This window comes from Corythoichthys intestinalis, chromosome 17 (genome assembly GCF_030265065.1).
Source record: "Corythoichthys intestinalis isolate RoL2023-P3 chromosome 17, ASM3026506v1, whole genome shotgun sequence".
Taxonomy (NCBI): Eukaryota; Metazoa; Chordata; class Actinopteri; order Syngnathiformes; family Syngnathidae; genus Corythoichthys; species Corythoichthys intestinalis.
The window spans coordinates 31,967,522-31,981,479 of record NC_080411.1 but is presented as its reverse complement, the minus strand read 5'-3'; the positions used below and the strand labels follow the sequence as shown (position 1 = coordinate 31,981,479).

At 39.7% G+C, this 13,958-nt stretch overlaps 1 protein-coding gene across 2 annotated transcripts in view; it reads left to right on the top strand.

Moving 5' to 3' along the window:
• The window catches only part of abl1 (c-abl oncogene 1, non-receptor tyrosine kinase), a 66,916-nt gene that overhangs the window by 46,062 nt on the left and 6,896 nt on the right, over nucleotides 1-13,958 (top strand). For both annotated transcript variants that reach the window (XM_057819564.1, XM_057819565.1), the window contains 8 exons: nucleotides 566-861; nucleotides 2,083-2,355; nucleotides 3,153-3,237; nucleotides 4,860-5,037; nucleotides 8,980-9,164; nucleotides 11,286-11,438; nucleotides 11,515-11,604; nucleotides 13,792-13,920. In XM_057819564.1, the coding sequence (XP_057675547.1) occupies nucleotides 566-861; nucleotides 2,083-2,355; nucleotides 3,153-3,237; nucleotides 4,860-5,037; nucleotides 8,980-9,164; nucleotides 11,286-11,438; nucleotides 11,515-11,604; nucleotides 13,792-13,920 (1,389 nt within the window). The remainder of the gene's footprint in view (nucleotides 1-565; nucleotides 862-2,082; nucleotides 2,356-3,152; nucleotides 3,238-4,859; nucleotides 5,038-8,979; nucleotides 9,165-11,285; nucleotides 11,439-11,514; nucleotides 11,605-13,791; nucleotides 13,921-13,958) is intronic.

The following is a 13,958-nucleotide window of genomic DNA, read 5'->3' as shown; positions in this document are numbered from 1 at the left end:
AAAACAAGTTAATTGATCGGGGAGCTGGGTTGGGGTTAATACCCGCAGGCTGGTCAGGTCAGGCTAGAGTTTTTTTGGTCCGATCTAACTTCTAGCGTCATGTAATGTTAGCATACTGTACACTTATTCAGCATCTCTATTGTATTTTTGTTTTAAAATGGCCTTTCAAGATGACATGTCTGTTCTTGATGCTGGATTCTATAAAAAAAAATTCCCCCCAAAATGCGATTTATACTGCGGTGCGACTTATATACGTATGTTTTATTCCTTCTCATTGCGCATTTTTTGGCTGGTGCGACTTATACTCAGTCCAAAAAATACGGTACGGTACTTACTATACACTTTACCTCAACTGGAGCATAATAAACTGCTTGAAAACCATCAACATTTGATTTTGTTTGAGGGACTGTTCAAAATCATGCATATTTGTCAGTTTCCGACAGAACCAAATTTATGTTCGATTAAAAATGTAATGGCTGATCACCGACATAGACTTTCGATTTCATGCTAAGGTAAGTGTTTCTTTGTATTTGTTAGTTATTATAGGTTCTCATTATATTTGTAGGCGAGAAGCTGCGTGTGCTGGGCTATAACCACAATGGCGAGTGGTGTGAGGCGCAGACCAAAAATGGCCAGGGCTGGGTGCCTTCGAACTACATCACGCCTGTTAACAGCCTGGAGAAACACAGCTGGTACCACGGGCCCGTATCTCGCAACGCCGCCGAATACTTGCTTAGCTCGGGGATCAACGGCAGCTTCCTTGTGCGTGAAAGCGAGAGCAGTCCCGGCCAGAGGTCCATTTCCCTACGCTACGAGGGGAGAGTCTACCACTACAGGATCAACACGGCGTCTGACGGCAAGGTAATTCTTTTAAAGATTATACTCTACTATAGCAGTATACTCAAACTTGAAGAATTTCAAGTTGCTCTTGTATCCTTTGATTTTTCTAAAAGCGACTCTTGGAAGGAAAAGTTTTGGAAACCCTTTACATGAGACAGGGATACTACAGTATGAACTGTAATTGCACTTTATTAAATAAAAACTTTGCATCTCTCTTATGTTTCATAAAGTAGAAGAATATCCTTTCATATAAGATCATGCTATTGTTCTTTGGCGGTACTTGACAAAAATGGGTGTTTTTAATTGGGTCAGACCGGAATGGATTGTGGGAATCGCGGTTAATTTTATTAGAAGAAAAAAACAACAACAATTAAGATACCATTGTGTATGCGATCACTATCCATTCAAAAAAGCAGCTGTGTGACATTGCAGCCAGCCATGCAGCGAGGAGCATGACAAGAATGCTTCTAAGCACCACTGTGCTGTGCATAATGACCCGCAGACACCGACGCCCATGCATAGCTCACACACAAATGCAGCCAAGTTTGCATGCACACACACTGTTTTGTTTCCCAATTCATATTTTATTCCATGCTCCCACTGAGAGCTCCGGTTCAAAGTTTCGGTATGATTAATCTGTCTAATAATTTAAGATTACCTCAGCATTCCACCCACAGGCTGCCACTTGGTGTCATGGTTTCTCTCTCTCCCTCTCCATGTACACTGCAAAGCTGCTCAAGAAGGTTTCTCTCGCTCCCTCTCCATGTACACTGCATAGCTGCTCAAGAAGTTAATGCATTTCCTTGAATTTAAAAGGCAAACTGAGTATTAAACGGAAATTTTATTTTCTGCAATATTGGAATTATCCTTGCCTTTAGAGCCCATTCATAAGTGAAGAAATGTAACGAGGAGATTCTGGAGAAAATGGTTTTCGCTGGGTTATGCAAGACTTGGACAATGGAAAAGACTGTCCACAAAGCATTGACAAATGTGCTCCTCTCCACCCCACTTCCTGACATGCGGCTTGTGAATGCAGTTAGAACCTCCAGAGTCTCTGAAAAAAATACCTGGCACTGTGTTATAAAGTAATTTTTAATTCAGTCGTGAACTAATTGTGACTAATAACATTTTTTGGGGAGCAGTTCATTTTCAGACTCTAGCATTATTCGTTTCCTCCAGGCCTGTTCAATCAAGAAAATACCTTGAATAGAACTTGTTTGACGAAACGTCTTCCTCTTGCAGCTGTACGTGTCGTCAGAAAGCCGCTTCAACACACTGGCCGAACTGGTGCACCACCACAGCACGGTGGCCGACGGCCTGATCACCACGCTGCACTACCCAGCTCCCAAGCGCAACAAGCCCACCATCTATGGTGTGTCCCCGAACTATGACAAATGGGAGATGGAGCGCACCGACATCACCATGAAGCACAAGTTGGGCGGCGGCCAGTATGGGGAGGTGTACGAGGGCATTTGGAAGAAGTACAACCTTACTGTGGCCGTCAAAACACTTAAGGTGGGCGCACGTGAGTAGTACAGGTGGAGGACTAGAACAGGACTTTGCCAAGTTTCGGAATTTGGACTTTATTGGATCAAACTTTGGTCACTTGATTTGACTCAAATTTGACTTGAAGTACAGTTATAGTCAGAATTTTACATAATCATGTGAAGAATATACCAGGGTATCTTTGGGGTCTTAAAAAGTCTAGAAAAGTCTTACATATAATACTTTAAATTTAAGGCCTTAAAATATATAAAATTCTCCTAAAATCTCACAAAATGTCTTAAATTTGATTTTGAAAGGTCTTTAAAATCAATAGACATTACTTTTATGTAGAAGATGCATAAACTTCAGTCTCGCTTTTAAATTTTTTGATTTTTGAATACTCCAAAATGTAAACACAAAGCGGAATTACCTGTGCTGTCCGGCCATTTTCCTTCAAGTCTAACGTTTTTTTTGTTTTTTTTTTGCCGTTATCGATGTGAAATGGGCCTTAAACTGTGTTTAATATGGTCTTAAAGAAATTAGTCTTAAATTTGGCTTGTTGAAACATGCAGAGACCCGGTATAATGTCATGGCTAACATGAGTTTACGGCAAAACTCAGATTTTTCTCAGATAGTGATTAGAACAGATACTTTTATATATATATATATATTTTATATTGTATAACAAAAATATTCATTTCGGAAGATGTGCGATATGCATGAAAGCAAAATTACACCACATTTGAATGAATGAATGAATGTTTGGTTGAATTGTGCTTCCACCAGGTGGTTCGAGGGTGTAATTACAACCAGCCTTTTTGTTGCAGGAGGACACAATGGAAGTGGAGGAGTTCCTTAAAGAGGCTGCTGTTATGAAAGAGATCAAACATCCCAACCTGGTGCAACTATTAGGTAAGGCTGCTTCAATTTAAACTTAACCATTATAGAAAAAAGGCTCATTCCGCTTTTCCTCCACAAGTAAACGAATGAGTTGAAAGACTGTGATTGCTATTTCTCACCATCTTGATGGGACTGCACATGTAGCAAATTCTCTATATGCTAAATCCAGCATTTTCCATAATAACAATTTGTTTATCAGTGTAGTGTTTCATCTATTGTTGCACCGATACCGTTTTTTTGGCCCCGATACCGATACCTGGCTGTGCAGTATCGGCCGATACCATACCGATACCACTTTTTTTCAAAGAGCTACATACTTGGATGTGAAATCATTGCTATCATTGCTTTGTCAGGCTGCTGCTTACATTTGCAAAACAGGAAAAAGACTAATACTAAGTGAATCCTGTTGAACTTTTTATTGCATACCTGGTATGGGTGACAATAGTTGAATAAACCTTTGGCTCTCAAAGGTCAAAATAGTGCTAAATTCGTGAAATTAAAATATGTGTAATACTAGCCAGTAAGAAAGTAAAAATACAGTTATAATAATAAATTCTGAATGAACTGAATAAACTTTTTTAAACCTCTCAAAGACCAAACAGTGCAACTTTCATGAAATTATAAGTAATAATAATTGAACACAGCATCCTGTCTCTTCATTAGCCTCCCTCTTTGTGCACCACCAACAACATAACTCAACCTATAGCAACGCACAAAAGCAAAAAGCGCACACACACACAGCTTAGCCACTTAGCATAGCTTACTTTGCTTGCTTCTACAGCACTTTTGAAAAAGGTTTCAAATTACTGCGGCATTTCTTTCAGTAAAAGACAAAAAAAGTGAAGTACCTTTGACTCCGGGATGCTCCAGTTGAGCAGCAATAGCTTGGCCGGTGTGTGTGATCCCTTGAATTAATTCGCATGAAGTACTACGCTTTCCAGTTGAGCGAAGAAGGGAATGTTGGGAGACTTGGCTGCTCCAGACATAGGTTGAAAAGCTTATGGCCCCTGCCTTCTCCAGCTTTTCTAAAACATGTTTTGTTACTTTTTTCTTACTGTAGAATAGTCGTCTCCTTAATGTATTTGCGACTTGGGACCTTATACTTAGGTTCTGCATGAGCCATAATAAGCAGGATTCCCACGCTTTCAAGGGGCAGGTTACAGACAACAGTCATTTCGGTGATTTTATTCAGACATCTGTCTTGCTGCTTCACTCTTCTCGTCCCACTGCCCAGGGTTTGTTGCTGCGGTCCATCCCTAGCTATTGTACTTCTCCTACTCCTAGTTTTTTTCCTCCATATAAAAAGGCTGCCCCAGCATTAGTTAAAAGCAACTATTGGCTCGCTCTCATTAGTCTGGAGTAGGTCAGTAGCGATAGCTGCTTGGCATGCAAAGTAATCACATGTGATCACACAAGTTACACAGAGTGTAGTAGAGTTTCAGGAGAAAAAAGGCTGCGTTTAGTGTTACCGGACCAGGAAATGGTATCGGAGCCCTATTTGTTGGTACTCGCTTATTTCAGGCTGGATCGGCTCTTCCTGCCGATACTGGTATCGGTACTGGTGCATCAGTAGTTTTATCCCTACAAGCCAAATGTGAAATCTGCTGATTGGTGTTTGCCCTGTACCACTCCAGGTGTGTGCACGCGGGAGCCTCCGTTCTACATTATCACTGAGTTCATGACCCACGGCAACCTGCTGGACTACCTGCGGGACTGTAACCGAGAGGAGGTCAATGCCGTGGTACTGCTCTACATGGCCACCCAGATTTCCTCAGCAATGGAATACCTGGAGAAAAAGAACTTTATACATAGGTGGGTGATAAAAATGACATTTACTTAGGGGACTAAAGCATATACAAAAGTGTTGATACGCACTTCCCACTAGGGCAATTTGGGAATGATATGATAGGTGTGACTTTAAAAGTCAAACACTTATGGAGACGAGTTAGAGGGGAAATTCCATTGACCACTGACCTCACAAACACTGGCTGAATTGGCAGAAAAATCCCACAGACACACGCTGAAATGGTGCTGATAGACTTCCCAGAAGAGTAAAAAGTTTCCAGTTACAAAAGGGAGCAGGAGGGGCAACCTTCACATCTTGTATCCTGTCGATGGCCAGTCATACCAATACTTGTATCCTTACTATTTATAATGTAACATTTAATGTGACATTTTCCTTATTTCTGTGTTTACATTAAAACAGCGGTGTCAAACTCACTTTTGTTGGAGGCCACATCATTGTTTTGGGTTTTCCACGAAGGGCCACGAAACCATATACAGTGCCTTGCAAAAGTATTCGGCCCCCTTGAACCTTGCAACCTTTCGCCATATTTCAGGCTTCAAACATAAAGATATGAAATTTTAATTTTCTGTCAAGAATCAACAACAAGTGGGACACAATCGTGAAGTGGAACAAAATTTATTGGATAATTTAAACTTTTTTAACAAATAAAAAACTGAAAAGTGGGGCGTGCAATATTATTCGGCCCCCTTGCGTTATTACTTTGTAGCGCCACCTTTTGCTCCAATTACAGCTGCAAGTCGCTTGGGGTATGTTTCTATCAGTTTTGCACATCGAGAGACTGACATTCTTGCCCATTCTTCCTTGCAAAACAGCTCGAGCTCAGTGGGGTTGGATGGAGAGTGTTTGTGAACAGCAGTCTTCAGCTCTTTCCACAGATTCTCGATTGGATTCAGGTCTGGACTTTGACTTGGCCATTCTAACACCTGGATACGTTTATTTTTGAACCATTCCATTGTAGATTTGGCTTTATGTTTTGGATCATTGTCCTGTTGGAAGATAAATCTCCGTCCCAGTCTCAGGTCTTGTGCAGATACCAACAGGTTTTCTTCCAGAATGTTCCTGTATTTGGCTGCATCCATCTTCCCGTCAATTTTAACCATCTTCCCTGTCCCTGCTGAAGAAAAGCAGGCCCAAACCATGATGCTGCCACCACCATGTTTGACAGTGGGGATGGTGTGTTCAGGGTGATGAGCTGTGTTGCTTTTACGCCAAACATATCGTTTTGCATTGTGGCCAAAAAGTTCAATTTTGGTTTCATCTGACCAGAGCACCTTCTTCCACATGTTTGGTGTGTCTCCCAGGTGGCTTGTGGCAAACTTTAAACGAGACTTTTTATGGATATCTTTGAGAAATGGTTTTCTTCTTGCCACTCTTCCATAAAGGCCAGATTTGTGCAGTGTACGACTGATTGTTGTCCTATGGACAGACTCTCCCACCTCAGCTGTAGATCTCTGCAGTTCATCCAGAGTGATCATGGGCCTCTTGGCTGCATCTCTGATCAGTTTTCTCCTTGTTTGAGAAGAAAGTTTGAAAGGACGGCCGGGTCGTGGTAGATTTGCAGTGGTCTGATGCTCCTTCCATTTCAATATGATGGCTTGCACAGTGCTCCTTGAGATGTTTAAAGCTTGGGAAATGTTTTTGTATCCAAATCCGGCTTTAAACTTCTCCACAACAGTATCTCGGACCTGCCTGGTGTGTTCCTTGGTTTTCATAATGCTCTCTGCACTTTAAACAGAACCCTGAGACTATCACAGAGCAGGTGCATTTATACAGAGACTTGATTACACACAGGTGGATTCTATTTATCAACATCGGTCATTTAGGACAACATTGGATCATTCAGAGATCCTCACTGAACTTCTGGAGTGAGTTTGCTGCACTGAAAGTAAAGGGGCCGAATAATATTGCACGCCCCACTTTTCAGTTTTTTATTTGTTAAAAAACTTTAAATTATCCAATAAATGTTGTTCCACTTCACGATTGTGTCCCACTTGTTGTTGATTCTTGACAAAAAAATTAAATTCCATATCATTATGTTTGAAGCCTGAAATGTGGCGAAAGGTTGCAAGATTCAAAGGGGCCGAATACTTTTGCAAGGCACTGTAAATGTAGGATCGCTTGGTATTATTACATATACACCAAAAACTAAGTGATACTTTGTTTTAAAAAACAGTAGCCAGTAAAATATACAACTAGGGCTGAAGCTATTGAATATTTTAGTAATCGAGTATTCTAATAAAAATTCCATCGATTAATCGAGTAGTCGGATAAAACATTTTCATTTAGGTAAAGAGCAAATATAAATGCTGTATATGTGAAAAAACAATACATTTGACCTAATATTGAATGATTTTTAGACGATCAAAAGTCTTTATTTTAGATGTACATTGTTGAAAACAGCCAAAAATTGCCTCTCAGAAAACGACAAATTCATTGCTTTCACTCAAAAAACTTTGGATCTTATAAAAAAAAAAAAAAAAAAAACAACAACTTATTTCTTCCCTCAAAATGTCATTATGGTTGACAACATACATCACTTAAAAGTTAGGTGTTTTCCCCACGTTTTTCAATTGAATTTCCATTTGTGTCAAGCTATTTTTAATTTCTAGTTATGTTTCAGGTTAGTCTAAATTGTAAGTCCTGATAGGATTTTGAGTTTTTGCATTTTTCAAAATAAATGTATGATACCAGCTGCATTGGGCACCAGTGCTTTTTGGTGATTTATCCATCAATGACTACTGAGCTAAAATTGACAATTAGCTTCATTATGTTTTTATTTTACACCCTCATCACTCTACAACGTTGTGTTTTTACAGATTAAATAAAGCCTGTATGAAAGACTCATTTGCCACACAACGACAATAGTCATAATTAATAGAAACCTAGCCATCCACAGGGCTAACGTTACAGTAACATTAATCTTATTTATTAGAGCTACAGTCACTTAATTTTACCTTTACCTGAGTATCGCTCCTCCGCTCTCAGAGTAAACAGGGTGCCTTCAGTGGAGCTGTAGCATTGATGATGTGCTGTAGTGTTGTGCAATTGCTGTCTTACAGTGAAAACACGAAATGGTGTCCAGCTTGAAATGCTCCCACACTTTTAACATTTTCTGCATTTTCTTGGTGCCTTTCTCTTCGCTTCCGTCGGCGTCTTCGTCGTTACCTCTATATCCATGCATGGTAGAAATAAAATATATCCTCCATCTCTGTCTTCTTCCTGTACGCACGTCAGCGCGTGGTGCCACATTATAGGTAGTCCGGGCAAACGTCATGCTTGGAGCTGGCAAAATTAAACGATTCCTCGAGGCGGAGAAAATTCCGCGATCAATTTTTAAAATCTGCCACTCAAATTATTCGAGCAGTCGTTTCTGCTCTATATACAACTATTGCCTTTATTTTGAAAGTGAGATTGGTGCTTATGATAAAAAATGCTTACGGTAGCAATTATGTTTTTTCTGCAATTCTGGTATTTTAGCAAGAAACAAAGTTGATGCAGATGATTTGCAATCGTAGGCTGCGAAAAAATGATGTGGCAGGATGGATCTGGCCCCCGGGCCTAGAGTTTGACACCCTTTCATTAGAGTAACATAAAACAACAAGGCACAATTAAAAACTAATATTACAAATTGAAGACGTAGATTGATGTCTTTGAAATTCACTGCGCCACGGCACTAAACGACAAAAAAAGTAAGATTATCAGTTTTTATTATTTCGATAATTTGATTACTAATGATTAGAAATTTTAATTGATAATCTTATTTGTATTAAAAAAAAAAAAGTCCTATTTGGGTTTTAAAAACAAAACAGTGCTATCTTTAAGTATTAAATTTTGCGCAAGCTGATGATCAAACTGAAAAATGCTTTTTAGAAAAACAAATAATCCTGAATCCCCCCCCCTTACCATCACCACATATTGATCACTGAACCTCTCTCGCTTTACTGCAGGGACCTTGCTGCCCGCAACTGTCTGGTGGGTGAAAACAACCTCGTGAAGGTGGCAGACTTTGGCCTGAGCAGACTAATGACAGGGGACACGTACACAGCCCACGCAGGAGCCAAGTTCCCTATCAAGTGGACGGCTCCGGAGAGCCTGGCCTATAACAAATTCTCCATCAAATCAGATGTGTGGGGTACGTCACTTATTATCCCACTGTCAAAAAGCAGGGGAAGGTTATATGATCGTTTTTGCGGTTCATAAAAAAAACCATTAAAAGTCATTAAATTGAGTTTGTCAAAATTCAGGCCTTAAAAAGCATTAAACTAAATGTTTTAGGCATTAAAAGTATGTAAACTTCACGTTTAAAAAAACGTATTTTACATTATTTGTTAGAGTTGTCTGGTATTATCGGGTAGTCAGGATAAGAGAAGATAGATTATTACGGGGGATAAGTCAGTGCTATCGGCTGGCTACCTGATAATATTGGCCGATAAACGCATTTCAAAATGATATCTGATATAATCGAAATCGGTTTTTCATTCTCAATTTTAGGCCAATATGCATGTGTCCTTCAAAGTGGATGTAGAAGCCTTCTGCCTATGTACAAGGTTCTGGTCAAAGCTTAGAACAGGAGTTATGCTTATTGACCATTAAATGTCTTCAAACTAAGATGTTTGGGATTTGTGATGTGAGCAGACCATTTGCATTCATGGTGCAAAAATTAAATGAACAATAAATGATGAATTATAAACTCATTATATACCTCATTCAATGTACTGAAGCTGTGTGCCTTTGTTATTTTGAGCCAGAAGCACTGTGTGAGCCATATGTGATATGGCAGTTCCTTATTGGCACTTTGCACTTACACTTGATCAAAAAAAACTGATGTTTGCACCAGTGTTGTTTTTGGCAGCCATTTTAATTTTCGTCTTAGTCTTTTGGACGAAAATACTTATTAGTCTTAGTCCATATTTGTCATTTCAAAATGTGTTTTCTTCGTCTAGTTTTAGTCGACAATTCTCAAAATGTTTTCATCTATAAACTTCAAAAAGTTATAGTCTACAAGGGTATCACCATTTTCATCATGATAATACACACTCAGCAGGAAAACAGCACATTATTTGCAATTAAACTCACCTGGACGCCACGAACTTTATGTAAAATGCTTTCCAAGAGAACAAGGAGACAGTTACCGCGGTAAATGCTAACGCTAACGCTGCGTTAATGCTACAAGTTAGTTCAGTGTGTGATGATCACTCAACCCAGACCTTTAAAGGCTAAATCAACACCAACACGGCATATCTAGCCAAGATAAGAAAGCAAAACTTCCCAAACAACAACTGACACATGTTTCACAAATGGAGTATGGAATGGGCACACTCACCGGCCGGTGAGTAAGCGTGTGTGGGAATCGGGGGGAGGCTTAGCATGTCACATGAGTGACATGACCAAACAATGCTAAATGTGTGCTGACTACACATACAATAAATAAATATCACATATAGTGAATTTATGACGGAAACTATGGTGAATTTTCATCCCATTCTCGTGTCGTCAGACATCTGGCTTCCATCTCGTTATGTTTTAGTCTTCCAAGACACGCTTTCAGTGCGTCATCGTGACATCATCGTCATGAAAAAATTGTTCGCTGACGAAATATTGACGAAAACAACACTGTTTTGCACTATTTTGATTTCAACAACAAATATGGTGGTGCAATATAGGCACCTTTTCCATGGAGTTTTTGGAGTTGGACAATATTGGGATATCAGTTAAAAAGTAATATCGGACAGCTCTACTTACAATGTATGTGTGTGAAACTCTGCAGTTGGGCATGGGCATTAGATTAGTTTGAAGTGGCATTAAAAGCATTAAAGGTGATTTGCAGATACCTGTAGAAACCCTGTTATACATTGTAGTTTTTACAGGTATCTGTACTTAATTTCTGATAACGTCTTACTTTTATTCTTGACATCAGCAAATGTTAACTTGTACTGTATTTTCTACTATTTCTGGTGAATAGAAAGTGGTATATCAACTGCAGTTTAGCTCTTGAGGCTTTACCTGAAACTGGGAGCAACATATTTGCATATAAGCAAGATATTTTCTATTCGGGTTTGTTGACTCAGCAGCAGCCTTGAAAGACCCAATTATGATTCTCTAATTTCCACATCCATACAACTCAGATGTATTTTTTAACACTTCCAAACTCGAGTTGAGAAACTCGTTTGTTATTTCTATTAAACATAATTAGCTGTTACTTTTGATTGATTTGAACTTTCTGGATTATGACTTCATAAATGTACAACCGTAGCATTTGGTGTGCTGTTGTGGGAGATCGCCACCTACGGGATGTCCCCTTACCCCGGCATCGACTTGTCCCAAGTGTACGAGCTGCTGGAGAAGGACTACCGCATGGACCGCCCCGAGGGATGCCCTGAGAAGGTCTACGAACTCATGAGAGCTTGTGAGTAGCAAAATGATGGCAGGGTTGCTGTACTACTGCCATTTCACCATTTTGATGAGTATTTCCTTCTCTTTAGGTTGGAGGTGGAACCCTTTAGAACGTCCGTCTTTTGCAGAAACCCACCAAGCCTTTGAGACCATGTTCCAGGAGTCCAGCATCTCTGACGGTTAGTTTGTAACTTTTATATCAGGGTACAATACTAAAATTCTGATTTCCGTAAGAATGAGGGATTAAAGGAATTGCAATCTTTTTTATCAAGTGCATCCTATCAGAAGGAATCTTGTGAAAAGATGTGGGAAAAAAAACACAATTTCATCTTTCTGCTGTTAAATAGAGATGAAAAGCTTCAGTAAATGCTAAAATTTCCAGACAAAATTGATATAAGCAGCCATTTTTAAATGCCAGAAGTTTTTTAGCCAATCAAATGTGTGTTTTTCAGATAGTCCAATATCTGTCGTGACATCAGATGAACCCAAAATTCATTAGGCTATTTCGATGGCGGTGTTGTTACTTCTATAGTCGCATATACATTTGTGGTCAAAAGTTTACATACACTTGTGAAGAACATAATGTCATGGCTCTCTTGAGTTTCCAGTTATTTCTACAACTCTGATTTTTCTCTGATAGAGTGATTGGAACAGATACTTCTTTGTCACAAAAAACATTCAAGAAGTTTGGTTCTTTAATGACTTTATTATGGGTGAACAGAAAAAAGTGATCAAATCTGCTGGGTCAAAAATATACATACAGCAGCGCTAATATTTGGTAACATGTCCCTTGGCCATTTTCACTTCAATTAGGCACTTTTGGTAGCCATCCACAAGCTTCTGGTTGAATCTTTGACCACTCCTCTTGACAGAATTGGTGCAGTTCAGTTAAATTTGATGGCTTTCTGACATGGACTTGTTTCTTCAGCATTGTCCACAAGTTCTCAGTGGGGTTTAAGTCAGGACTTTGGGAAGGCCATTCGAAAACATTAATTCTAGCCTGATTTAGCCATTCCATTACCACTTTTGATGTGTGTTTGGGGTCATTGTCCTGTTGGAACACCCAACTGCGCCCAAGACCCAATCTTCGGGCTGATGACGTTAGGTTATCTTGAAGAATTTGAAGGTAATCCTCCTTCCTTATTATCCCATTTACTCTCTGTAAAGCACCAGTTCCATTGGTAGCAAAACAGCCCCACAGCATAATACTACCACCACCGTGCTTGACGGTAGGCATGGTGTACTTGGGGTTAAAGGCCTCACCTTTTCTTCTCCAAACATATTGCTGGCCATTGGGGCCAAACAGCTCGATTTTTGTTTCGTCTGACCACAGAACTTTCCTCCAGAAGGTCTTATGTTTGTCTTTGTGATCAGCAGCAAACTTCAGTCGAGCCTTAAGGTGCCGCTTTTGGAGCAAGGGCTTCCTTCTTGCACGGCAGCCTCTCAGTCCATGGAGATGCGAAACACGCTTGACTGTAGACACTGACACCTGTGTTCCAGCAGCTTCTAATTCTTGGCAGATCTGCTTTTTGGTGATTCTCGGTTGAATCTTCACCCTCCTGACCAATTTTCTCTCAGCAGCAGGTGATAGCTTGCGTTTTCTTCCTGATCGTGGCAGTGACAAAACAGTGCCATGCACTTTATACTTACAAACAATTGTTTGCACTGTTGCTCTTGGGAACTGCAGCTGCTTTGAAATGGCTCCAAGTGACTTTCCTGACTTGTTCAAGTCAATGATTCGCTTTTTCAGATCCATGTATGTATATTTTTGACCCAGCAGATTTGATCACTTTTTCTGTTAACCCATAATAAAGTCATAAAAGAACCAGACTTCATGAATGTTTTTTGTGACAAAGAAGTATCTGTTCCAATCACTTTATCGGAGAAAAATCAGAGTTGTAGAAATAACTGGAAACTCAAGAGAGCCATGACATTATGTTCTTCACAAGTGTATGTAAACTTTTGACCACAACTGTACATTGATTTTGCTCAAGCAAAACTGATATATCAAAAGGAGTGTGTTGTGTATTTTGTCCTACTCATGGACAAAATATCTTGCCGTACTTTGATTTGTTGTGGCTACCTATCCGCTGCTCTCAGTCTGTTGCTTTGCAGTCTTGTAATGTGTAATCATGTCATACATGGATTTTACTTATTAAAAAAAAAAATGACATAAAGAGAAGGCAGTGTCAGTATGCCACAGTGTTCGGCTGTTGTGCATTTCACTGGGGAAAAATGATATGAGTGACAGGTGTGTTACATTTGTGGTCACAAAATAATTTCTCTGTCAATGGACTGCTGTAATTATGGTGTGGAAAGATTCTCTCTGCACTCTGATATTTCAAATGTGTCAAATATATTAATAGAGGTGGAGAAGGAGTTGGGGAAGAAAGGGAAGAAGGTGATGTTGGGCTCCGTTCAGCAGGCTCCAGAACTTCCCACCAAGACCAGAACTCTGCGTAAAAATAAGGACAATCGAGACGGAGATAGTCCAGGTATGTGTTCTCTCTGTGCTTACGTGGCTTTTCTTGTG